Source organism: Acomys minous (genome assembly GCF_964271855.1).
Source record: "Acomys minous genome assembly, chromosome: 16".
Lineage (NCBI taxonomy): Eukaryota > Metazoa > Chordata > Mammalia > Rodentia > Muridae > Acomys > Acomys minous.
In genome coordinates this window covers 68,514,939-68,541,641 of record NC_140498.1, presented here as the reverse complement: position 1 = coordinate 68,541,641, position 26,703 = coordinate 68,514,939, and the positions used below count along the sequence as shown (strand labels likewise).

At 55.6% G+C, this 26,703-nt stretch overlaps 1 protein-coding gene across 3 annotated transcripts in view; it reads right to left on the bottom strand.

The window, feature by feature from the left end:
* Positions 1–1,886: 1,886 nt before the first annotated feature.
* The window catches only part of TTYH3 (tweety family member 3), a 29,984-nt gene continuing 5,167 nt past the window's right edge, over positions 1,887–26,703 (bottom strand). The window contains exons 2-16 of one of the 3 annotated variants that reach the window (XM_084761675.1): positions 19,157–19,218; positions 18,194–18,363; positions 17,840–17,951; positions 17,516–17,736; positions 17,084–17,179; positions 15,888–15,960; positions 15,568–15,643; positions 14,500–14,555; positions 13,811–13,903; positions 11,477–11,569; positions 11,163–11,299; positions 8,345–8,518; positions 7,638–7,713; positions 6,529–6,629; positions 1,887–4,963 (exon numbers count right to left, since the gene is read on the bottom strand). In XM_084761675.1, coding sequence (XP_084617801.1) covers positions 6,549–6,629; positions 7,638–7,713; positions 8,345–8,518; positions 11,163–11,299; positions 11,477–11,569; positions 13,811–13,903; positions 14,500–14,555; positions 15,568–15,643; positions 15,888–15,960; positions 17,084–17,179; positions 17,516–17,736; positions 17,840–17,951; positions 18,194–18,363; positions 19,157–19,218 — 1,520 coding nt within the window. In that variant the 3' untranslated portion in view covers positions 1,887–4,963; positions 6,529–6,548. The remainder of the gene's footprint in view (positions 4,964–6,528; positions 6,630–7,637; positions 7,714–8,344; positions 8,519–11,162; positions 11,300–11,476; positions 11,570–13,810; positions 13,904–14,499; positions 14,556–15,567; positions 15,644–15,887; positions 15,961–17,083; positions 17,180–17,515; positions 17,737–17,839; positions 17,952–18,193; positions 18,364–19,156; positions 19,219–26,703) is intronic. The other 2 variants (XM_084761673.1, XM_084761674.1) reach the window with 2 other exon arrangements.

The following is a 26,703-nucleotide window of genomic DNA, read 5'->3' as shown; positions in this document are numbered from 1 at the left end:
AGAGACAGCTCCATAGTTTAGAGACTAGCTGCACTACCTGCGAATTCCGGGACCCTTACGGTAGCTCTGAAGGTCTATAACTCCAGTTCCAAGTGATCTGACTTGACGTCCTCTTCCGGCCTCTGCAGGTACTGCATGCCTGTGGTACACAGACATACATGCAGGCAAAACACCATGCACATAAAATAAAATATATACATAAAGATATACACATGAAATAAAAATATTAAAAACAATTTTTTAAAAAGTGAAGGAAATATATAAAATCTGACCAACCCTGCTTTCTGCCCAAATACATATGGAAAGACACTTGGTGAACTCTTGGAAGGGACCCCAGGACCAAGAGGTGCCCCATAATGGACCCTGGAAATGGCCTAGATGTTGTCATGGATTTAGGAGTCACATCTAAGGCATCCACCTCCCCCCCCCCCCCCCCGCCACAACCCACAATGGTTCTTGGGCGCCACCTAGTGACCACAGCTGACAACTTCACCCAGTCTGAGTGCCAGCTTTCCTGAGACCTTCCCCTGGATCAATGCAGCCAGGAAGAAAACTGCAGGCCTTTGCTTTGGCCTCAAAGTTCCATGTGATACTAAATATATCCCCCAACTTCTACTTTATTCTGGTTTTTTCCTCTGTAGTGCTGAGAGTTGAACATGCTAGGTCTCAAACATGCCCCCCACCCCCTGCATACATCCCTGGCCTTCTAATGTCTGATTTATGCAGTATGAGGAGTCAAGTGAGAGGCTCCTGTGCTGTTCTTGAGTGTGGCTCAAGTAGCAGGTGCCAGATTCAGCATTCTCAGCAAAGCCACTGCTTGTTCCCCTCCTCTCCAACATAAATGGCCCATTGGAATCTTTGAGCACTTAGGATGCGGACTATTGGGAACTCAGGGAAGTAGACTTATGCCTCCCGAGAGGGGCGCAGTGCCCTCTGCTGGACCCTTGCTTTCCACAAACCTTGTTCTAGCTTCTCACATACAACCCCCTCAATGGGGGCCTCTAGGCAGGTGCTCTACCACTGAGCCACACCCCAGTCCCTCACTGGAGGATTCTAGGCAGGTGCTCCACTACTGAGCCACACCCCAGCCCCTCACTGGGGGATTCTAGGTAGGTGCTCTACCACTGAGCCACACCCCAGTCCCTCACTGGAGGATTCTAGGCAGGTGCTCCACTACTGAGCCACACCCCAGCCCCTCACTGGGGGATTCTAGGCAGGTGCTCTACCACTGTGCCACACCCCAGTCCCTCACTGGAGGATTCTAGGCAGGTGCTCCACTACTGAGCCACACCCCAGCCCCTCACTGGGGGATTCTAGGCAGGTGCTCTACCACTGAGCCACACCCCAGCCCCTCACTGGGGGATTCTAGGCAGGGGCTCTACCACTGAGCCACACCCCAGCCCCTCACTGGGGGATTCTAGGCAGGTGCTCCACTACTGAGCCACACCCCAGCCCCTCACTGGGGGATTCTAGGCAGGTGCTCTACCACTGAGCCACACCCCAGCCCCTCACTGGGGGATTCTAGGCAGGTGCTCTACCACTGAGCCACACCCCAGCCCCTCATTGGGGGATTCTAGGCAGGTGCTCTACCACTGAGCCACACCCCCAGGTCTCCATGGAGCCATGCTACAGTACAGAGCTTTCTGATTGGTCACCATCTTCTATACTTCCTTCCTGACTCAGCAGCTAGAAGCAATTGAGTTGAAACGGCTGCTTGATGGTATCATTCTCTCTGGCTTCCTCCCAGCCTATGACGTCCTGCCCCTATCCATAAAGTATTTAGACATGGCTCCCCACAGACCTCACTCAGCACCCTTGTGTGTCACCCACACTGTGTACAGCTTATGACTCTGGATCCTCCAGGCCAGTTCAGGAAAGAGACCTGGTTGTTTTTTTTTAAAACTGTTTATTTTAAAACATGAAACCCAAGCTGAATAGAGACCACAGAAATTACATGGACAAGAACTGTAGTTATTTGCCAAGAAAAATAAAGTTCCCCAAAGAAATAAAAATCAAACCCCAAACCCAGTTTTAAAAAAATGAAAACACAGCAACAGTGACACACAGCCATGGCCCTACGGAGGCTGGGGAGGGGGAGGGAACTTGGGGGGCTGGCTCCATTCAGATGACATTGTCCACTGGGGGCAGATGCAGGCGGAGGGACACTAACTGGGAGGCAAATGTCACAAAAATCTATATATGACAGAGGGCACGGCATACCACCATTGTGATTAAAACCAAATGAGACCCTGGTCACCTTTGGCCCGGGAGCTAACCACCTTCTGGGCTGGGCAGAGCTGGGACCTGGGATTGGGCAGGGCTTGGAACTGGGGCCAGGAATTGCATAGTGTGACAAGGGTGGGTGGGCACTAGGAGGGTCTGGAGGATGCTCTGGGCCAAGGTCCATCTTACATAAACCAGAGTGTTTGTGTGTGGTGGTGTGGTAGCTGCCAGTCCCATCAGCATTCCTTTCCCAGCCAGATCCTTCTTCCTGGTTTGGCTAGGAACCTGGGTCTGGCTTGGTGACTCAGCCCTCCTTGTTACCCACCAGAGTTGTGGGGTCCCCTGGGGTAAAAGGGAGTGGGGACTAATCACAGGTAGCTGTCATTGGACTGCTAACCCGATAGAGATGTGGAGGGGCCACAGGGACTGAGTAGACAAGTGGCACCCAAAAAAAAAAAAAGAAAAAAAGAGAAAATGAAACAAACCACAGTGGCAGGAGCCGTCTCCTCTGCAGAGGTCGGGGTGGGAACCCCCTTTTCCTTTCCCCTCGCTTCCTTTCTTCAGCCTCGGTGAGTGAAAAAGTCACAGATGGGGGCACGCACGCACACACATGATGGTCAGGACTCCCAACACGGCACAAGTTCACAGCCACTTGTGGGCAGTGCCCGCCTCTCATGCTATGTACATTCACCTTGTGGCCAGCTTGCGGCCAGTGGGGCAGCATTTGTGCTTCTGAGAGGCCCCAGGGCACACATAGGCAGCCAGATGGGGGTGGAGGGGGGGGGCAGGGGTGCCCCATGCCTCCCTCTGGACCTGCGGCCAGGAACACACCCAGAGTGGACAGACTGGCTGCAGCTGGGCCGTGTAGGTTCCTGGCATCAGACCAGCTGGGGCCAAGGGCGTCGTCCCCTCCACTGAGGTTCTGTCATGCTCAGGAGCTCCAGATGCCCAGACTGGGACCCCAAGGGCCACTGAGTCCTCTGCCCACTCCTTTTGGTCCCAGATACCAGACACAAAGAAAAGGGTTGAGAGAGAAAGCAATGTAGAGCCTCTTTCCTCTGGGGAGAGCGGAAGGCCCAGGTTCTGGGATCCGTAGCTGCCAGGTTGCTCCAGGAGGACCACAGGTCTGTAAACCAACTGCCCCAGGGCCCCTGCCTTGGCCCCCTGCACACGCTCCGAGGCCCTGGCCCATAGCTGCCCATCCTGGCCCACAGACCATAGCTCATGCACGCTGGCTGGCTGGGCCAGGGTAGAGCCTCCAAGTACTGATTTGGGAGCTGACTGGGGCGGGGGGGGGGGGGGGGGGCAGGCCCTCACAGCAGGAAGCACAGCAAACATCACACACTAAAGCCAAAAGCACCTTAGGCAAGCGATGTTCTTGGGGAGGGGGGTGGTGACAACTGAGGCCACATGGACTTCAGTCCCCAGTCCCCAGGACATGCTCCTCCTGGGGCAGCACCTGCCTGGGGAGAGGGTCTCTAGGCCCTTTGAATTGCTTGTGGGTCTGGCCCCTCCCTGGCAGCACCCCACAAAGAAATGACCATTCTAGCCCTGGCTCCAGGCTAGACTTAGGGGTCACGCTTGCTGGCTCAGGATCAGCCAGGAGTGCCCGTGGCGGCTGAGAGTGAGGTTAGTGGTTAGTCCCAACAGGGGCATTCTGAGGCTGGGGGCACATTCACAGCCATCTCAGGTCCAGCCCCTCAAGGTTGGGCTCCAGAGGGCACTGCCGCTTGTCCTGGGCGAGAAGGGAATTGAGAAGGGAAAGAAGTGGGCAGTGTCCTGCTTCGCCCATGTCCCAGACTGCCCTGGAGATGACAAACGTGGTCAGTGGGAAAAAAACAAAAACAAAAACAAAAAACAAAAAACAAAACCAACCAAATGGGACAAAGCTGCCACTCTTCAGAAATGAATGGGAAGAGAGGGTTTGGCACCAAGGAGGTGGCCAACGCTGAGAAGCCAGGGAGTCACCTGGGCTCTGCGTGGCACCCGCTGTCCGGGGAGGGCTGGTTGGGCGCTGAGGGAGAGAGTCACACAGGTAGGAGGAGGTGGAGGAAGAGCCCCACCCTGGAGGCAGCTCAGAGCAGGTGGGAAGGACCAAGTAAGCCAGGTGCATAAGAGAAGCCAGGCGCTGGACGTTGCAAAGATGAGAGTGTGTGAAGGAGCCGATCACTGACGAGCAGGTGGGCGCCGGGCACAGGGGCTTCCACTGCCTATCAGCAGAGAAGTGCTTCTCAGAAGTGTCGGGGGGGCCAGAGCAATACCGGGAAAGGCTCAGTGCAGCTGAAGGAAGGGATCGCCCAGAGTGCAAGGGACAGCACGGAGGGCCACCTGTAGAAGGAATGTAGGGGTGGAAGCACCTGGCACAGCAGGGCTCAGAGAACCCAAGAGGACAGAAGGACGCAGGGAGAGGGGGAGGCAGGCAGGGTTGGGGTGCTGGTAGCAGTGCCTGTCCAGGTGGGTGCCCTGGAAGCCTCATTTCTCAGGCTGGCTCGGGTCTCATGCTGAGCGCCTCCTGCAGGGTGGGTATAGTGGGGGGGCCATCAGTGGTGCCTAGGGCTGGCCCGGTGTGGCTTGCAGAGGGTCCGGCGGGGTGGAAGCAGCAGTGCTGGCATAGGAAGGGTGGGGCGATTGGCACGTGGGGGCAGATGGCTGGCCGGTGTGCGGTCTAGTGCCCGCTGCCGCTGGAGTCGGGGCGAGGCTGGCTCGTGGCGAGGTATTTGGCTCTCATGCTGGAGGTGTACTAGAGGAGAGAGGGAGGGAGGGAGCAGGGTCAGCTGGGGTCCTGGGCAGGGCTGAGCAGCCAGCAGCCAGCAGCCTCTTTGGTCCTTGGTACGGGGGAGCCACAGCTGACCCTCGACCCTCGGTAGACAGAGTACAGCAGTGCAGCGCATGATTGGCAGTCCTAAAGTAAGAGGCCACTGGCCCAGGGCCCAGACCAGGGGGTCGGTACAGATTAGGAAAGTGATGCTACGAGGCGTCCGAAGGTCAGCCTTTGCAAGCCAGGCTAGACCACTGAGGCAACAAGCCCCCTTCCTGAATGAAGAGAACATTCCGTCCCCTTCTGTCACTAAGCCACTTTCAGAGTCCCAGTTAGAGCCTTGCCTCCTCCAAGAACTGAGCTCAAAGGCCCTAAGTGCTTCATGCGGGCTGAGAACATGAAGGTGGCCGCCTAGGCCCCACCCCTGCACCCTTGCACCCCTGCTGCAGAGCTGTGCCCTGGGTCAAGACAAGGCCTCCCAGGGCAGGTCCACTGAAGCTAAGCTACAGACCACAGCTGCTGCGTCCACTGGAGTTAGAAGGCCTAAGCCTCCTCCCCAACCATTCAACTCCATCACCCCCAAGGAACAGGGAGGTGGGGGGGGTGCTTCAGACTACAGTGACTCTGCCCCACGCCTTGGATGGGGAAACGAAATTCCTCCAGGATGTGTCTTGGGACAGAGGTAACTGCCTGCTTCTGCAGATGGCTGACACATCTTGGCCACCCTAGCAGTATCACAGGTGTGAAGGTTTGAGTAGTGTGTGTGTGTGTGTGTGTGTGTGTGTGTGTGTGTGTGTGTGTGTGTGTGTGTGGTGTCTGCCTGTGTTTGCAGAGGAGCACACCTTGAAGCATGTGCCAAGGCCAGGCAGTGTGTAAAGAGTTTGCATGCCCGTGGCAGAGACACAGGTCACCAGCACTCAGAAGGCCAGGCAGGATGGTCCCCACCCCACCCAGCACAGGCTGGCTCCACAGTCCCCAGATGAGGGGGACAACACTCCTGGGGTCCTGAGTGCTTTCCTGAAACATTCTAGGTTAAGATGGCAAGCAGCCTATGAGGCGGCCATGGTGCAGGGGTGGGAGGAGCAGGGGCCCAGAGCCATGTCATTCCATGGACATGCAGCGGTGACAAGGGACGGGGTGTTGGGATGGGACAACTGGTGGGATGGGACGGAAGGCAGCAGCCCAGAGGCCTGGAGGAGCCCAAACAGGTACAAGGACACGGGGCAGAAGTTCACACCCATGTGGGCACACCCGTATGTACCTGTGTGCAACATGCAGGACCATATACCCGGGAACCCAGCTCTGCATCCAAAGTCAGATGCACATGGGGCCTGGGTGGAAGTGACAAGATGGGCAGGGCCACCTGCAGCTGATGACAGAGTCAAGCCTGGACCGGGGATTCACTGTGACACCAGGGGGGCTCAGGACCACTTCAGAGGCCTCCGGCCCCACAAACAGTGGGTGGAGGACGGTGGTGAGCAGAGGGTGCAAGGCATGGAGGTACAGGCGGGCAGCCGTGCGGGACGGGGGGCCGGGCGGGTCAGTACCTGTCACTCTGAGGGTACAGCTACCACAGTGTTCGGGCGCTGTCCATGGGTTTAAATTGCCAGCCTGCATGGCTGCCAGAGTCCAGGGCAGCCAGGTAGCGCTAGGAGGGCCCGGGGTGGGAGGGATGCAGGAGAGAGAGAGAGAAAGAGGGGGGTGTCCTCAACGCCAGGCGTGGCTGGCCCCAAGTGGACCACAAGACCAGAGGGCCAAGGGTGAGGGCAGTTGAATGTGACACAGAGGCCTGACAATCCCTGGTCCAGGTTCTGGGCACCCCAGCCCAACCCTGTGCTAGAGGACATTGTGGTTATGTGGCTGACGCACCGGCAAGGCGGCCTTTAACTTCCTAGGTCCTATCTTCACAGCCCAAGCCCTCAGGTAAGTCCCAGGGGGCCCCCACCTTTCCAATAGCTCCTTCTCTTTCTACCAAATTCACCCTGATCCTTTTGTTTGCGTCTCAACTCCTGGGGCTTGGAAGGGACATCAGGCCTGGGCTAGAACAGCCTGGGGCTGAGACATGGGTGGCTGTTTAGGGAAAGAAAGGAAGATAGGGAGGAAGAAAGGCAGGCAGGGAGGAAGGAAGGAGGAAGAGCAGGAGGGAGGAGGAAAATGGAAGGAAGGAAAGAGAAGAGAGGACAGAGATAGGAGGGCAGGTAAAGGAGGGAGGGAGGGAAGGAGGGAAGGAGGGAGGGAGGGAGGGAAGGAGGGAAGGAGGGAAGGAGGGAGGGAGGGAGGGAAGGAGGGAAGGAGGGAAGGAGGGAGGGAGAAAACAAAGCTGGCTTTGATGATGGAGCTGCCTAGTCAAGGCTTTGGGAAGCCTGGGGGAAAGGTGGCAGGAGGGTACTGGGTCCCCCCCAAGAAAGAAGCAAGGGCTGACCTATGGGTAGCAGGACCCCATGGCTGCCCGCACTGACCCCCAGGGTTCCTCAAAGGTGGCAAGAGCTGGAAGACTCACCCAGCCCTATTTATTTAGGCCCTGGTATTGGAGGTCCACAGTCTGCTCAAGAGCACAGCAGCCTATGAGAGCCACGCCGGGGCACAGTGGCGGCAGGTCGGCAAAGCCTTCACAGCCCGAGAGTCTCCCCACCCACCCTCCTGCCCTGAGACTTACTGAGGGCGGTGGGGACTCGCGCCCAATGAGGGGGGTGTTCTCACAGCGGGGATTCTGGAAATTGGCATTCTGGCTCCTGAGTGGAAGGGGAGAGAGAGCATGTGAACAGTCACAGGCCACGTGGTCCTCACTCTGCGGGGGAGGGGCCCCTCTTTCTATTGTTGTTTTTGGGGTGTTTGTTGTTGGTTTGGTTTGGATTAGCTAGGGTCTCACGCAGCCCAGGCTGGCCTTGAACTTGCTATGCAGCCAAGGATGACCTTAAGCTCCCCTCGCCTCCTGCCTCCACCTACTGAGTGATGGGATTATAGGTGTGAATATTGTAGAGCCAGCCGGGTCCTGCGCCTGGCCAGCTCTGCCAATGCTAACTTCACAGTATCAAACTCAGACAGGTCCTCAATGCATACTGGCCTTCCGGGCACAGTCAGAGGCTACTTCCCACCAGGTTACCTGCCTACCACAAGGCACACACCCTCCACCTGGCCATGTAGTCGCCCCACTGCCTGTGACTGGGCTGCCCTGGTCACAGGGGACACTTAGTGCCAGACCATTCTGCCTGAAGCCTTGGCTGCCCAGCCTGGATGAAAGTCCCCCATCCCCCAACACCTCCCTGCGCCCTGCCTCCCCAGCCCCTAAGCCTGACTCCCCCAACCGACCATGTGCACTGTCCCTGGCCCTAGCTCTGCCTGTCCCCAACCTCCACAACTCACATGTACTCGGTGACCGGGGCATTGCTGACGGTGTGGGCGGCGGCCGGGATGCTGGCCTCACTGCCGTAGCTGCTTCCGCAGCTGTACAGACTGGGCATGTGCACTCGGTAGAGGCTGTCGTGTGCCTGCCGTGGCCCTGGGGCAGCCTCCTCTTCCCCATCCTCATCTGGGCCTCTGCAGGGAGGGGACAGCAGCAGAGGCTCAGCCTCCTTACTCTGGGCCATTGACTCATGGCAGTTATGGGCTTGCCATCTTTGTCCTCTGAGACAGCAACGAGCCTGGGCTAGGATGTTCTCTTTTGGCTTTGCGGGGCTTGTCCTCAACCTTGAGTGGCCTTAGGTGACCTGCCCTGATGCCCTCTGTGGGCCAGACTTAGGTTGTTCTGGAACCAGTGGGTGGGAAGCCCTCAGAGCCGGGACAGTGTGAGCTGCTAGTGTGATCCCAGCTGACCCCAGGCAGGACCCTCACATATAGCTTTCACTTGGCCTCCAATATGTGGCCCTTTAAAAACAGAATTACTTTTTTGGGGGGGGGGGTTTCGAGACAGGGTTTCTCTGTGTAGCCTTGGCTGTCCAGGACTTGCTTTGTAGACCAGGCTGGCCTTGAACTCACAGGGATCCACTTGCCTCTGCCTCTGCCTCTCGAGTACTGGGATTAAAGGCATGTACCACCACGCCTGGCCCAAGAATTACTTTTTATTTCTGGTCACTTGTGTGAGTAAGAAGTCTGTGCACATGAGTGCAGGTGCCTGTAGAGACCAGTAGAGGGCACTGGCGCCCTTGGAGCTGGAGGTTACGCAATTGTTAGCTGCCTAGCATGGGTGCTGGGAACTAAACATGAATCCTCTGGAAGAGGCAGTATGCATGGTTCACCCTAAGCCAGCACTCCAGTGCCACACTGTGTGTCCTCTCACAGCTCTCTTTTTACCAGAGCAACGTGGCAACCTGTTCAGCCACACAGTAATCAACGGTAGAGTCAGGACCTGAACACAGATAGGAAATTCTCTTAGCCACTCTCCTGCAGTTCCCACGTATGCCCGCATTGTCATCACCACTAGCATTACTACTGCTGTCACCACCATCACTGTCACCCACCAACATCATGACTGCCACTCACTATTGCTAGAATCACCACCCCCGCCCCCAGCGTCATTACCATCAGCAGCATCGTGACCCATACCAACGCCACCATCAGTACCCCCGTCGTCAACCAGGATCACTACCACCATCGTTACTGCCACAACTACCACCATCCTTGCTGTCACCACGACTTCTGCCATTGCCCCCATCATCTCCATCATCGCGGGAATCATATCACAGCTGCCACCGTTACCACCACCAGGACCATCACAGTCACCACCATCGTCACCGCCATGAGCACTTGCATTCTATTATCGCCATCATCGCTCTCATCATGACAGTCACTTGTCATCCTTATGATAATCTTCATCTTCATCATTAGCACCACCATCATTGGGCTGTTATCAACGCCACCCATCACTACCGTTACTATGACCACCACACACCATCCGTTCTCATCACCCTCACCACCTACCCTTTTTTTTTCCTGTTTGTTTGGTTTTTCAGAAGAGGGCTTCTCTGTGTAGCCTTGGCTGTCCTGGACTCAATTGGTAGACCAGGCTGGCCTCAAACTCAGAGATCCGCCTGCCTCTGCCTCCCGAGCGCTGGGATTAAAGGTGTGCACCACCATGCTTGGCACTTGTTTGGTTTTTCAAAACAGGGTTTCTCTGTGTATAGTCCTAGAAATTGCTCTGTAGACCAGGCTAGCCTTGAACTCAGAGGTCCACCTGTCGCAGGGCAGTAGTGGTGCACACCTTTAATCCCAGCGTTTGGGAGGCAGAGGCAGGTGGATCTCTGAGTTCGAGGCCAGCCTGGTCTACAGAGTGAGTTCTAGGACAGCCAAGGCTACACAGAGGAATCCCATCTCAAAAAAAACAAAAACCAAAATAAAAAACAAACAAACAAAAAAGGAGGTCTACCTGTCTCTGTCTCCTGAGTGCTGGGATTAAAAGGTATGTGTCACCAACGCTTAGCTGTTTTTCTGTTTGTTTGTCTGTTTTGAGGCAAAGACTCTCTTTGTAGCCCTGGCTCTCCTGGAACTAACTCTCTATGTAGACCAGGCTGGCCTTGAACTCACAGAGATCTGCCTGCTTTTGCCTCACGTGCTGTTATTATCGCAACCCTCTTTACCATTGCTATCTCCATCCCCATCGCAGGGAAAGGAACAGAATGACAGCACAGGCAGGGGACGTACCTGAGCTGACACGCTTGCCATCTGAGCTGGGCCACACACAGCACCCCAGTGGAGGGGTGTGAGAGGGCTGGAGATGAGTCAAGAAGAGAGAAACCTAACTCCATGACCCCTCAACCTCGTCCTAGGCTGAGGAGACTGAGGCAGGGGCCGTGAAGACTCCTGACTTTAAAGACAAAGACACAGGGGCCCCATCTGGGCCACCTGAGCTTCCTACTGCGGGAGCTAAGTCCTCACCACCCACAGCTGCGCACATCTGGGATCACAGAAGACATTCCGCAGCAGTCTTCAGGGTAGGGCACAAAGCCAACACAAGGGGGCAGGAGAGCCTGGTTCTGCCCCTTGCCTGCTCTAGATGGAAATTCCATCGCCATCAATACCACCACCATCATCATCACCACGGGCTCACCTAAGAGCACGCAGCCCCCAGTCTGCGTCCAAGGCCTGGGAAATATAAGAGGTGAGGGAGTGGATGTCTCTCACCTCTGGACACTGGGACCTGAGCGTCTGGAAGGACCAAGCTCCCGGACCCCGGTGAAAACCTTACCTCTTCTGTTGCCAGGTGTGTGGAACACTGCAGACGATGGAGCTGAACATGAGGGCTGTGATGAAGGAGAAGAAGGCCAGATAGATGAGACCCTCCACACCATCGTAGCAGAAGCCTGTCAGGGCCTGGATGTAGTCCTGTGCAGGAGGAGTGGGACACGAGAGAATTCGTGACCGGCAGTGAGATCAACTCTGCAGGCCACACAGGACATCCTTACACAAGGCGGGTCAGAGGACCCACCGTTATCCGAAGGACCACCCATCTCTTTCCCGTGGCTCCCTTTTGCCCTGCCCCCAGCTGCCCGGTGGCCTCACCAGGTGCAAGCTCCGGCAGTCCACCAAGGCGGTAAGGTGCTGGAGGTTCACTTCCGTGCCATTTAGCACCTCCTGGACTCGGAGCAAGGGATCCTGAGGTGGAGAAGCCACACACCACTTGATGATGACTGGGAAGACCCAGAGGAGCCATGGCGTCCCCCCATCTCACCCCCAGTATCCCTTTGTTTCACAACTAGCCCCAGAGACCGTCCCCTGAGCCCTGTCTCCGTACAGCCCCTGGGGTCTTCAGAAATGGCAAGCCTGGGTTCCCCATGCCTTGGAAACAGAGGGGCCAGTGAACCCACAGACACCTGTCCAATGTCGTCACTGCTTAGAAGACAAATGAAAAAGTTTCTTAAAAAAATACTTATTTATGGCCGGGCGTGGTGGCGCACGCCTTTAATCCCAGCACTCGAGAGGCAGAGGCAGGCGGATCGCTGTGAGTTCGAGGCCATCCTGGTCTACAAAGCGAGTCCAGGACAGCCGAGGCTTCACAGAGAAACCCTGTCTCGAAAAACCAAATAAATAAATAAATAAATAAATAAATAAAAATACTTATTTATGGCCGGGCGTGGTGGCGCACGCCTTTAATCTCAGCACTTGCACTCATGAAGCAGAGGCAGGCAGATCACTATGAGTTCGAGGCCAGCCTGGTCTACAAAGCGAGTCCAGGACAGCCGAGGCTTCACAGAGAAACCCTGTCTCAAAAAACAAAACAAAAAAATTATTTATTTTTATGTATGAGTGCTCTATCTGCATGTACACCTGCATGCCAGAAGAGGGCACAAGATCTCATTATAGATGGTTGTGAGCCACCATGTGGTTGCTGGGAATTGAACTCAGGACCTTTGGAAGAGCAGTCAGTGCTCTTAACCACTGAGCCATCTCTCCAGCCCGACAGATTAAATCTAAGTAATTTTGTCAAGAGTCTTGCTCAGTTCTACAAATTGGTTGCAATCCTCCTTCCTCAGGGTCTTCAGTGCCGGAACTTGAGGTGCACACCACCAGGCTTGCCTGGGTTTCCCTGACTGTCACGGGAGAAACTCTTACTTTAGGAGATGGAAGAGACGGCTCTGTGGTTAAGAGCACTGGCTGTGCTTCCAGAAGACCCAGGGTGGATTTTCAGCACCTACATGGTGGCTCACAGCCATCTGTGACTCTACTTCCCTGGGATCTGATGCCCTCCTCTGGCCTGCACAGGCACCAGGCACACGCGGGGCACATATATACAATGCAGTCGAAAACACCCATGCACATAAAAGAAAGTTAAAAATAAATTTTACAAAAGCCTTACTTTAGGCTGGCTGTGGTAGCAAGCCTGTTACCCCAGGACTACAGAAGCACAGTCAGGAGGGTTGCTGCATAGCAAGACCTTTTATTTATTTATTATTTATTTTTAAGATAGGGTCTCACTATATAACCCTGGCTGTCCTCAAACTCACAAAGATCCACCTGATCCTGCCTCTTGAGTGGTGGATCTACAGGACTATGCCACCTTACCTGGCTGTAAGACATTATTAAAGAGTTCACTTATTATCTGAGAGTTTGTGCTAGGAAAACAACCTGGTGTGATAGACTGAGTTGTGTCCACAGATCATGGCCTAATAAAAATCAAGCCCAAAGCCCCAGAGAGTCATAGTTTGGAGAGCCTTTTCTTTTTGCCGAGCTGGGATGGAACCCAGGGCCGTTCACATATATGGCAGGCACTTTACTGCTATGCTAGGGAGACGTAGGGTCTCATTGTCGCCCAGGCTGGACCCTCTCTCCCTATGTAGCTGATGATGACCTAAAAGGCCAGATCCTTCCCTGGTGTTTGTTGGGAGTCAGGTATGTACCACCATACCTAGGCAGGCCTTGCTTTTTTGAGACAGGGTTTAGCCATGTAGCCCAGGCTAGCCTAGAACTGAAGAGCTTGCCTCAGCCTCCCGAGTCCTGTGACTATAGGTGTGTCACTATGCTAAGCTCATATTAATTATTAGACAGAACAAAGCCATTTTATTACGTTTTATGTGGTGTGTATGTGTGTGTTTGCGCTGCGCGTGCATGCAACAGTGACCACATGGAAATCAGGGGATAACTTGTAGGGGTCACTTCCCTCCGTCCACCAATTCTGGGTCTCAGGGATTAAACTCAGGTTGAGTCAGGCTTGGCAGTAGAGACCCTTTACAGCCCGAGCCATCTCGCCAGCCTCTCAAATATTTTACAATTCTGTGGAAAATGCCCAGGGAAAAAGAGTGGAGGGAGGGTGAAAAGACTGTGTGGGGAAGGGAGGAAAACAATCAGGAAACCCCAGGTTCCCAGCAACCAGGGCCACCCTTGCCCACAGCCCCTCACCTTGGTGGCTGGGTGCTCGCGCGGGACACTCCTCAGCAGCTCGGCCACGACATCCTGCATTTCTACCAGAGCCTTGTGGCTGCCCGACAGCTTCTGCTCCAGAGAGAAGTGCGGAGTCTGGTGGCTGCCAGCTGCTTCCTCCGCCCCCCTCCTCCACCATGCCCCCGCCTCTCCCCAACATGGGCGGCCATGCCCCAGGACACCCCTTCTCCCTGAAGGCATCCACAGAGGACAAAATACACACCCCTGAGATGGTAGCAATAGCCTGCGCTCCCTTCAGAGAGCAAGACACGACATTCTCAATGGAGATGTGTCTTTAGGATGCAAAGGGTACCCGCACCCCACTAGGGTAAGAAGCAGCAGGAACAGGGTACGGCTAGCTGGAGCTGCCAAACTCTTCAAATGCCACCACTGGGACCTGCTCACATTTGCCAGTCAGCTACCCTCTGTCCCGCGGGGCTGCTGAGGGAACCCCAAAGAATGAAAAGCATCCCAAGAGCCACATTAAACAGGTCACCACAAGGATGAGGTAACAGGTTAGCACCCTGCTCACCCCCCCTCAGCCACCTGCTGAGGTGGGTTGGCACAGAGTCCAAGGGACCAGCAGGAGGCTGGGCCCGTGACCCTTTCAGCCTCTCCCCGACACTGTGTCCCTGCCCTTGGCCACCCAGGACAAGCCTTGCTCTCACCTGCTGGAAGGGGTTGGTGGCACGGGGTGAGCAAGCCAAGTAGTATTGTAAAATGTCTGTGAAAAGAGGGGTGGGGGGGTGCTGAGGGCAGGGTCCAGTCTGGGTCGACATGCAAGTACATGCATCCGCATTGTCCTCAGGTGTGTCTGCCTGTGTCTGGGTGCCTACATGCGCCAATGCTTGCAGATGGTGCATGTCTGCATCCGTACGCTCACACAATCTTATATGTACATGCATTTGCACACACAGGCATGTATGCTTGCATGGGTGTGAGGCTGAGCAGTGACCTCCAGAGAGATTGTGGCTGAGCCTGTCCTCAGGGTGGGGCCCCTGAAGTGTGCAGCCTTCCTGCTCCGGAGCAGTGAGTAGGATGGCAGCTCTATGCCAGGCCCCACACTCAGCCAATGGGTTCCACTGGGTTTCTAGGGCTCCTGGGGCTGCAGGACCAGACACATGGCTCCTCACTCTCTTCCTGCAGTCAAGTGTGTCAGGAAGTGCTGCTGGTCCCACCTCAGCCCAGCCCACTTCCTGCCTGCTTAAGCCTCCATTGTCCCGTTCTCCGAAAGTTTCCTCCTTCATCTGTCCTTTGAGCCTGCCAGCAGCCTTGGGGAGCTTTTGTTTATTTTACTTTTTGTGTTTTTGAGAGTCTCACCCAGGTTGGCCCAGAACTTAAGATCCTACTGCAGTAGCCTCCTGAGAACTGGGATTCCAGGTGTGTGCTGCGTCCAACCCCAGGAAGCTTTTCCGAGGCTATCACATCATGTCTGGGGCTCTCCCTCATCCTCAACAAGAGAGCCCACACTCCCAACTGTGGGGTTTCCCACACTCCCTGTTCCCCTGTTCCCAACTGAGGTTTCTGCCTCAAGCATCCACCAGAGATGCAGCCTCCTGTTTAGCAAGTGCCCCACCCCACCCCAGTTGTTTATGTGAAAGCAGCCTGAGGCACCCACTTCCTGGCCTTCACCACGCCTCCCTGAGGTCAAAGGCCTGTGAGGGCAGGGCAGCCTCAGCCTCTTCCACCTTGCTGTCCCAGTGTCACTCCAGTCCCACACATGGCCACAGACTCACCCCCACTCAGTACTGAGTGCTCCTCCACCATCTTGGTCACAAAGGTGTCAGGGTCTACGCAGAAGTCGCTGGAGGCCTGAAGTGGGTAGGGCAAGAAAGGATGGGTGACCAGGCTGGGCCTCAGAGGGAAGCCATGCCCACCCAGGGTTCTTAGGGAGATTCTGACCCCTAGGGCCTGGCCTCTATTCAGGGAGGCAGGATGGAATACAGGGAAAATGAACCTGTGTGACCCAGGGTAAGATGAGAGGGGACAGGAGTGTGGCTTCCTCCTCCCGTCTAAAGCCCATCAGATGACGATTCCTGGTCCCCCTGCCACTCACCACAGACACGGCCAGCTCCAAGCCCAGTGCACCCCAGCTGATGACCAGGGCTAAGACACCCAGCAAGCAGACCCTTGGGGCAAAGAAGACCCGTCAGGCTGGGAAAGGGTGACATGCCACACACACACACACAGCTATGGGACAGAGTGCCAAGCCCCCAGGGCCTCAGCCTGAGGTGGGGGAGGGGGTGGGGTGGTCCAACACACACAGGACAGTAAATTCTCTCTGAGAGCGTCACTTAAGGCCCAGGACATAGACAAATGTCCCCGCTCCTTCTGGCTGAGATGAGACTCACCCCACAGCTGGGGACAAGTGAGCAGCCTGGGCTTGCTAGAAGACCCAGGGGTACCCCAGGTCTCATACGTCCTGTTTACATGAGATCTTGACCATATCAAGCCCTCCAGCCATGCTCCCCACTCCTCTGCGTGGCTGGCTCCTCCCTCCCTTGGGCCTGCTCCAGCCACACAGGCCTCCCTGATCTTCTATCCGCCACCTAACTGCAGGCCTGGACACCAACCTGCACGTCCTTCCCCAGTGTCCACGCATCCCTTACTCCCGAGGGCCTCTGCCCCATTGTGCCCTCTCTTGGAGCTCCGTGGGTGCATCACACACACTGAACTTACTGTCTCTGGCCTTGCTTTTGACTTAGGCACTATCACCTGACCCTCAGCTTATCTGTTTCATCTTTGCAGGGCACGTGGGTGCCACTGGCAGGGGCTGGAGGCTTCTCGGGGCTCACCAGTGCCAGATCCACACAGTAACTGACAGGTGACTGCTCAGGTGGACCAGTGACATCACCACCTTGCAGCCAGCCCATTGGTAAGCTGTCCTCGTCCTTCAGAGGAGAGGGGTTGGGCACCAGTGGGTCACTGGCTCAAGGTGGCTGACATGGTAAGTAGCAGAGGTGGGCTGGAACCCAGCCAGGCTGCCTGGTGTCCCCCCCCCCCCCACTTTGAGACTTGGCTAGGTAAGTAGCCCCTGTGCTGACTCTCCTAGAGGGGTGCACGGCTAATGACCACCAACAGGTGAGTGGTTCATGACACTGGACACAGCAGCACTGCATCTCAGGGAGAAAGGCTGCTCTTAGGGAGAGGCTCCCGGACAGATGGAGAGGAGACAGGGCTGTATCACCTCATGCTATCACCCCGCCCCTCTATCCACGGGCCCACAGGGACCCACCTTCCCCTCTGACTCACCCAACCAAGATACCCTTGGAGCTGCGGATGAGGCCCACCAGCACCAGGAGGCAGATGATGACGTCAAGCAACAGCAGACCTAGGTACCCCAGCCACCTGTGGACACACACACAGGCGAGGGCTGGGTATGGATGAGGGCTGGGTAAACAGCCTGGGGCTTGTGTCTTTTTTGACAGGGTATTGCCATTTAGCCCCAGACTGGCCTGGTGCTCCCAGCCCCTTTGCCTCAGCTGCCCTGCTGTTGGGATCACAGTTGTGTACCTCCAAGCCTAACTTGACATCAGTTCTTGAAAAAGGCAGCACCTCCTCCCACAGGGATTCTTGCTGTGACTGACAACCTCAGGGACTAGGTACAAAATGGTCCCAGGATTAGGTTGCTCTACCCAGGTGGGGTGGACCCTAGGGGGAAGGTGGGAAAGAGGTTTGGCGCACCTGTACCAGTCATAAAGGTCGACCTGTTCAGCTAACACCTCCAGCGATACTCCAGGGTTCCTCCAAAAGGGGATGGCGGCAGTGTAGCCCAGTAGTGTCCCCAACAGGCTCTGCAGCCGCTGCACAGCTCTCAGTGGCTCCTGCCGCCCAGCCAGCTGCTTCTCCAGGCTCTGCAGGTTTGGCTCTGCTGTGCGGTTCAGGGCCGCAGCCGTGTCCCACACCTGCAGGAGTAGCAATATGAGCTGTCACCTGCACTACCGGATCATCCCACATGCACACAGGAGGTTCCAGAGCAGACAAGACGCTCCCCAGCCAGCCACTCACGCGGTCCTGGACCCCTGCCACTGTGCGGTTGGCATGGCGGAGGGAGTAGGTGGCTCGATGAACGCCATCGCTGGTCTCCCCGTTGCCGTAGAATCCCACTGCGATGCCCGCACTGGGGGAGGCAGAACGATTGATCAGATACATAGCCAAACCTTCTCACCACCACGTCCTGGAGCCTGCAGCCCACTAGGCTCCTTGCATCTACCCTATACTCAGCTATTGGTCCTGCCCCTTTCCTGGGTCTGGCCCCGCCCAGACCGTCCCAACCCCGCCCCCATGCACCTGCCACGCCCCTCTCCACACAGGGCTCTCCAGAACAAGTCTCAGGCCCTGCTGCCGCCTTCTCTGGCTCACCTGCAGACCAAGGTGGCGATGATGACGCACCAGGCGGTGCAGCAACAGTCAGCATCGAGGTGTTCATCGGTCTTCCTCCGCCGGCAGCACAGCCAGAAGGAATAGAAGAGCAGGAAGAGGAGATCTAGGGCCAGGCAGGCCAGGGCGGCGGCCCCCAGCAGCAGCAGCGCCTGAGAGCGGGCAGGTAGACAGAAGCACGCTGGAGAGTGTGGCGCTGGGGCACTGTCCCATGTCAGCCCTTCAGTGGCTCTGCATTTTAGTTTGCCAGGCCACGTGCTTTCCCCAGTAAAGAAACCTCAGAGCCATGCATCGGGTGGCTCATGACTGCAAATTCCAGAACCGGGAAAGCTAAAGCAGGAGAGACACTGTATGTTGGTGTCCAGTCTACGCTATATGGTTAGTCCAAGGATATGGAATACATAACAGAACTCTATTTCAGTAAAACAAAAAAGCCGGGAGTAGGGATGGCTCAGTGGCTAAGTGCGCTGGCTGCTCTCTCTCTTCCAAGGGACCAAGGTTCAACACTCATTTACCCATACAGCTGCTAACAACGGTCTGAAACAACAATCAGAAAGGGATCTGACGCCCTCTTCTGGCCTCTGAGGGTATGAAGCACACATGTGGTGCACAGACATACATGCAAGCAAAACACCCATGCATATGAAATAAAAATAAATCTTATTTTAAAAACAAAAACAAAACAAAAAAGCTGGTGCTGAGAGATAGCTTACTAGACAATAAGTTGTACCTGCTACCAAGGGTGACACCCTGGGTTCAACCCCAGGACCCGCGTCAGGGAGGGAGAAAACACCCCCAAACCCGGAAGTACTCGGACTGCTACGTGTGCACCAGGGAGTATGCTGTGCCTTTCCCCCCACGTGTTAGAGAAGCAGACGGAAAGGACAGAGCAGAAAACAGGCTCTCTTAGTAACCCACGTGAAGGGAAATGTGGTCTCAGCTCACTTCCTGTGCAGGGTACGGAAGCGCAGTGTTGTTGAACATCAGTTTCTGGTCAGCCGGGACAGCTGAAGGATGCCGGACGGTTACCAGACGGTCCCCAGACTCCCTGACTGAGCCTCTCTTGGCTCCATTCCCAACCTCTCCTTACCCTCCCCAGTCAGGGAAGGATTGCTGTGGCCCTTGGGGAGCAAGGGACCCCTCCTTGGGGCCAATGCCTGAGGAGCTATGGACGTAGAACAAGCAGGCTCCCTTTGGGACCACAGGCTGTTCCATCCACAGCCCTGGCAACCCAGTGGGCCATTTCCCAGGAGACAGTTGCCAGGCAGCAAAAGGATGGCGCTCCCTGCCCTCCCAGAAGCCAGCTGGCTCCCACACCTGGAGGCAGGCCTCCATACTTTCCATCTGGCCATGAAGGTGCTGCTGGCACGTTCAGTTAGTGTGGGCCAAGAACTAGGGTTCTGTGATCCAAAGCCCAGTGCTGAGGGGCGCCAGTGGAGACTGGGCCTATGCTCGTGGTACAGCACAGAAAAAACCGTCAGGGAAAGGCTAGAGCTCCACCGTGACGCCACATGCAGCCCACCCCCCACCAGCTTTACTTTGTCCCTTTACACTGTACCCTGTAGTTACCCAGCAACCTGGGCACTGCGAGGCACTGGAGGTAGGAGGCATCTTGCTACATTGCATGTATGGTAAAGACCCACCTTCCTTGCGTGGAGGGGAGCAGGTGTGGTGGGGGTGCCAGAGCCATCCCTCTGAGCCCTAGGACTCACATCAGAAAGGCCTCCAAAGCCCAGGAGGGCTGAGCCAAGCATACACAGAGACGTGGGGACAGGAGCATGACAGCTTGCAGCAGGCCAGTCATAGGGGCCTCACACAGACAGGGCCTGTAGCCCGGTACTAGGCCCTACACACAGTGGCCATGGGTAAATACCAGCACACTTGAGCTGCAGCATCCCCTGGCTCCCTCTGGATCTGCTGCCATCTGCTCACACCTACATGGACCAAAGGTGCCAATCCCCTGTAGGTCTCCAAGTCACATTAGAGGCAAAGGACCAAGCATTCTCTCCCTGGGTGCCAAAAGGCCACCCTAGGGCTCTCCATGCCACCCAGCCCATTTGGCCCGCACATCTAGAATGTACACCTCCTCCTCACTGGAGAGGAGCTGGGGATAGAGCTCAGAAACATGAAAAACATGGCCGGCACCGGGCTTCAAACCTGAAGACCTGAATTCGATTCCTGGGACCCACATGGTGGAAGAAAAGCTAAGTTGTCCTCTGACCTACACACACACACACACACACACACACACACACACACACACACACACACACACACACCATGGCATGTATATGGATGCACACATACACACATGTACACACATAAATAAAAAAGAAAGAGGATGGACAGAGATGTTAGGCAATCTATAGGCAAAGAATAGGCAAGGTCAGTCTGCAACGGAGTCACCATCACTGCTGGAATCCCTAGGCTGAGTTCCGCCTTTGTGAGGAACCCCTAGAAAAACCCATGTGTTCAGAAGGGCGTGGGCAAGTTACATAAACTGAGGGCTACAGCTGGGGAAAGCACACTCCCTTGTCCAACTCAAACACTCGGGTCTGTGTTCATACATCTGCTTGCAATTGCACCTACACACACACACACACACACACACACACACACACACACACACACACATGTACCAACAGGTGTGGCCCCCTGAGCCCCAGGGCTCCTGTTCTTATAACCCCAGCACTGGGGAGGCAGCAGTGGGCAGATCTCTGTGAGTTTGAGGCCAGCCTGGTCTACATGGTGAGACCATGTCTAAGAGAAGAGAGGGAGAGAGAGAAATTAGCTTTAAGAAACCCCATGGAGGCGGGCGTGTTAGCACGCGCCTGTAATCCCAGCACTTGGGAGGCAGAGGCAGGCAATCCCTGAGTTCAAGGCCAGCCTGGTCTACAAAGCAAGTCCAGGACAGCTGGGGATGTTACACAGAGAAACCCTGTCTCAAAACCAAACCAAATCAAACAACAAAATAAAACGCTCATCCCAAAAGAAAGCAAGCCCATGACCATCCAAAAACTGGTACTCTTAGGGGTCAAAGAAAGGGCATCACCCCAAAATCCCAATGCTAGTCAAGCCCTCTATATGTAGTGACGATCACACCAGGCAGGTGCCTGGCATTCTCAACTCCTTACTCTCAGGGCAGCCAAGTGTCCACACGTGTTCCTCCACTTTCCATTCTGGTCTGCTTTGCTCTAGAAAAGCCCTTCTGACCATGTTAGTTCTGCTCTCTGTGCCTCAGGGTCAGCTTGCGTATCACCAGTGGGAGGCTAGAAAGTGACGTCAGGGTGTCACGGAGGAGACAGGATGATGCTAACATCTCTACTGCAACCTCCAATCTACCCAGGACCTGTGCCCAGAGGATGTGTTCAACCACAGCAGGAATAAACTGAGGTTACCCCGCTCCTCAAATCCCATAAGGCTGGGAGAACCTTCTAGCATGGCCTATTCCTCTCAGATGGGGCCAACTGTAATGAAAGTTTAGTCAGTCCCTGAGGCCAGGAACAGCCTATAAACTCTACCAGCTCCGCCGGGTGTGGTGGTGCACACCTTTAATCCCAGCACTCGGGAGGCAGAGGCAAGCGGATGTTATGAGTTTGAGGCCGGCCTGGTCTACAAAGTGAGTCCAGGACAGCCAAGGCTACACAGAGAAACCCTGTCTCAAAAAACAACAACAACAAAACTGTACCAGCCCCAAGAATGGAGGAGGTAGCACCTCAGTGTAGACACCCTGAGGCTCTATGGGACAGATGAGTGAGACAGCGTGACCTCTTCCCAGGTTTCTGAGGCCAGATCCCAGAGGACATGCTTCCACAGGGCACTAGGCCAATGTAGTCAATGGCAGAGCAGCCACCACTGCCCGCAGGCCATTGAGAATGATAGTGGGAAATGCCACTCAGCATCTAGGCTCTGACCACATGGAATTTTCCGTCTGCGGTAAAAGTGATCTAGAGGCTCTGTCGGGTGAGGCAGGCCCCCATTCCTGTACTGAGCTACTGGCCACAGTGTGGCTGCAGGAGCTAGGCTCCCAGCAAAGGTGGGCGGGGAACAGCACCCGCCCCAGTTCCCAGAGGTCTCCTATTGTGAGTCTCCCAGATCCCAGGATGCAATACCAGTGAGCCACACAATATATGCACCTTTCACACATGCTAAAGGCCAGGAACAAACTTCCACGTGGGCATCTGTTGCTGTGATGAAACACCGTGACCAAAAGGCAAGTTGGGGAGGAAAGGGTTTATTCACCTTACACAGGAGGAAGTCAGGACAAGAACTCAGGCAGAGTAGGACCTTGGAGGCAGGAGCTGATGCAGAGGCCATGGAGGGGTGCTGCTTACTGGCTTGCTCCTCATGGCTTGCTCAGCCTGCTTTCTTATCGAACCCAGGAGCACCAGGCCAGGATTGGCACCACCCTCAATGGGCTGGGCCCTTTCCTAGCAATCACTAATTAAGGAAATGCCTTACAAGCCAGGTGGTGGTGGCACACGCCTTTAATCCCAGCACTTGGGAGGCAGAGGCAGGTGGATCGCTGTGAGTTCGAGGCTAGCCTGGTCTACAAAGTAAGTCCAGGACAGCTAAGGCTACACAGAGAAACCCTGTCTCCAAAAACCAAAACCAAAACCAAAAACAACAACAACAACAAAATGCCCTACAGCTGGATCTTCTAGAGGCATTTTTCTCAGTTCTCTTTCAGATAACTCTAGTTTGTGTGTCAAGCTGACACAAGACCAGCCAGCACAGTGTCGTAGAGGCCCTAGGTCCACCAGTGTGGAAGTGTCTGGACACTTGTCTAGAGGGACCATATGGCCGCCAGTAACAACCATGTTTCTGGATAGTGATGAGCTACCAGAGTCTGGCCTGTCTGCCTAGAGTCACAGGGAGTCATCACGAGTGACACCTGCTTGCCCAGAGCAGACCCGAGGATGTGGGCCTAGAGTGCTTTCCCTCTGGGCCACCAGAGGGCTCTTAAGACCCCAGTAGCATAATTCAGTGGCCATAGGAAACAGGAAGTAGAAGTGGGTCATGTAGTCTGCCGTGTGGGGTCATGGGTTCCTGGCTGGGCACCCTAGGAGAGCCAGGGCTCAGAGACGGCCCTGTGATACAGAGCCCAGGAAGGGGTCAGGGAGGAGGACAAGACCTAGGGCACAAGGTTGGGATATGGACAGGAAGGGTGACAGAAGGTAGGGAAAGGTTTCCCTGCCTTCATGTACAGAAAGTTTTCAATGACAAGCCTGCATCTGCCAGAGGAAAGAGACAACCTATGAGGCGGGAGGGGGGGGGGCGGGGGGGGGCGGGGAGGGCTCGCTGGGTCAGGCTAAGACTCCACATGCGTCTCGGGCCAGAGGGAGGAAAGGGGAGGGCCCACCAGGATGACACCATGCCCAGGGATCACGAGGGACACACAACTAGCTGAGCATGCGTCCAGCTGCCTCAGCATGTTTGAGCCACAGGCCAGCTTCCCTGAGCTGAGGTTTGCGGGGGGGGGGGTGTGGGGGGGTCCCCAGAGCCCACCCAATCTGTGCTTCCAGACATCTACTGCCGGCCAGGAAGCCCACTCTTCGCCTCCACAGTGGGGAATCTGGGGTCCTCCACCCACTGTCCTGGACAGGCTGCCAGGGCGCTGAGCTGGCTGCACGACCATAGGGGGGGTCCCCCACCCCCAACTGGGCTAAGGAACCAGTGATGCAGGCCAGGAATTAAAAACAGATTTTCCACAGGGCCAGGCTTGGGTTTCACAAATTCCATGACAGTGAGTTCGTGGCAGGGCCTAGGGAGAGTGCAGTTGATGGAGTTGATGGCTGCTCTGCAGGAGCCAGGAGAAAGTGGGGAGCGGGGGCCCAATTTATTACCACTGTGCTCCCACCCTGAGGTGTTAAGTTGAGGTGCCTAGGGCTGTGCGGCCAGACACTAGTGTCCTTTAGGCCTCATTCTAGAGGTAGCCACTGTCAGGCTGACAGGCCCCTCCTCAAACCTCCGCTCGGGGGAACCCTCAGCAAAGTGTCCCCGCATGTCCACATCCAGCAGGGCAAGTGGCTCCCAGCCCCGTGACACGGTCCCCAGAGTACCCATCAGAGAACCTCGGTTCTGAGCTGCAGCAGCCACCCAGCCTAGACCAAGACCACCAGAAACCACTAAGAGACATGTGTACCCCAGTCTGGCGTGGCCGTAGAAGGGACTGCAAGTCCAATGGTCTGTCTGCCCTATGTGGTCACATGTCTAATCCCTCGGTGACCACGTGACATACTTCCCATCCCCCTCACCCCAAGGTCCTGGGCTCCAGAGCAAGGTTCCTCTTTCAAGCCTTACCAGAACTGCCTGTGGGTGAGGGGTGCGTGCAGGCAGGGGACCCCACAACTGCTCTAACGCTGTGTCCACAGGGAGAGCCCAGGAGCTACAGTCCATGTGTCCAGCCCAATGGGCCTCTGCCTAGGGAGGACCCAAATGTCCAACTGCAGTTGTAGAAACTAGTAATATAAGGCCCTGGAGCAAGGCAGTTGTCACCCAGGGGGGCAGGGCAACAGAGCACACAGCTTCCCTCCAAAGCATGACCACCGAGAGCTCCAGGTAGTGGCCAGATGACCCGGCATGGGCCCCAGGTACAGGGCAGGGGCGTCTTCATGGGGTGAGGCGGGGTCAGGGGCAGGACGCGGGAGGGGAAAGGTTGGCAGAGTGTGTCGCTGTGCTGTGAGCTGAGCCTATTGGGAAGCGAGAGGAAGGCAGGCATCTCTGGAGAAAGCCCAGAAGGGCCTTTGGGGAAGTCTGACTGCAACCTCTACTCTATGCTGGAGCCTCTGGGCTTGATTTTTGTGTTCGTTGGAGACAGGGTCATGTGTAGCCCAGGTTGGCTTTGAACTCTCTATATAGAGCAGGGTGACCTTGAATTTCTGGTCCTTTGCCTCCACCTCTAAGTGCCGAGATTACAGGCGTGCATGGCTGCCCTACTTTATATGGTGCTGGACCTTGTACTGGCTAGGCAAACATGCTATCAGCCAAGCTACAATCTTAACACAACTTGCTGGTTTAATTTTACCATTATATTTAAATTTATCATGTGTGGAGGAGACATATATGCCCCTGTACATGTGTGCAGCAACTACATGAGGCTGGTTCTCCCCTCCCCCTTCACATGGCACCTGGGGATTGAGTTCAGGTCTTTGGGCTTATCTGACAAGCGCTTTACCCACCAAGCCACCTCCCTGGTCTATTTGCTTGCTTTTGAGACAAGGTATGTAGACCAGGCTGGCCTCAAACTCATGATATTCCTTTCTGTCTCAGCCACTCATGTACCAGGACTACAGGCACGTACCGCCACACCTGGCTGTCCTAGACTCACTTTGTAGACCAGGCTGGCCTCGAACTCACAGCGATTCGCCTGCCTCTGCCTCCCGAGTGCTGGGATTAAAAGCGTGTGCCACCATGCCTGGCTCTTTTTGGGATTTTGAGACAGGGTTTCTCTGTGCAGCTCTTGCTGTTCTGAACTTGCTCTGTAGACCTAGTTGGCCTCGAACTCAGAGATCCGCCTACCTCTAGGATTAAAGGTGTGAGGCACCATGTCTGGCCAGCAGAAGCTCTCTTAAAGACTCTCTTCTTGTGACTTCTGGAGGACCAAGGACTGCATGGCCAGAGATCCATAGCCTACTGGTCCCAGGGCTGATTATGGCACTCCACTCTGAGTCTCCTATAGCAACAGCCATGGCATAGCTGAACACCAGGGCCTGATGAAGGCCCACCATCTTCCAGATCCAGGCAGCTTGGCCCCGGCAACCATCCTCAGGAGAGCGGGTGCCATGGTCCAGGTCACTGTCTCACCACTCCTGGCCATAAGTAGGTCTGATTCAGACGTGGGCCATGATTTTCTCCTGGGATTCAGTATTAACCGCTTCCATGCAAAAACACACACAGCCAAGTGGGCCTGGTAGGGGCGTGCCTGCCTCCCCCAGCACAGGGCCCGTTTCTTGGACCATCATCTCCCACCAGGAGTTGCTCGGGAAGCCTCCATCCAGCTCCAGACTTGGGGGGTGGGGTGGGGCAGTGGTAGAAGGGTTCTGCATTTTGGCCTTCTTCTCTCACTTGAAACCTCAGAATACTGGCCGGCGCTATGAGACGCTGGGAAGCACCCAGAAGCACACGAACGGGCATGTCTACAGCACTGAGTATCAGCCGGGCGTGGTGGCGCACGCCTGTAATCCCAGCACTCGGGAGGCAGAGGCAGGCTGATCTCTGAGTTCGAGGCCAGCCTGGTCTAACAAAGAGAGTCCATATCAGTCAGGGCTACACAGAGAAACCCTGTCTCGAAGAACAACACCAAAACCAAAAACCAAACAAAGTACAGAGTATCTAAACCAAGGCTCTAGATGTAGCCCAGTTGGTAAAACACTTGCCCAGAGTGCATGACATGCTGGGTTCTGTCCACAGGGCCCCTGCTTGGACCACCATCTCCCACCCAGGGGTTGCTCCAGAAGCTTCCACTTAGCTCTAGACCTGATGGAGTACTG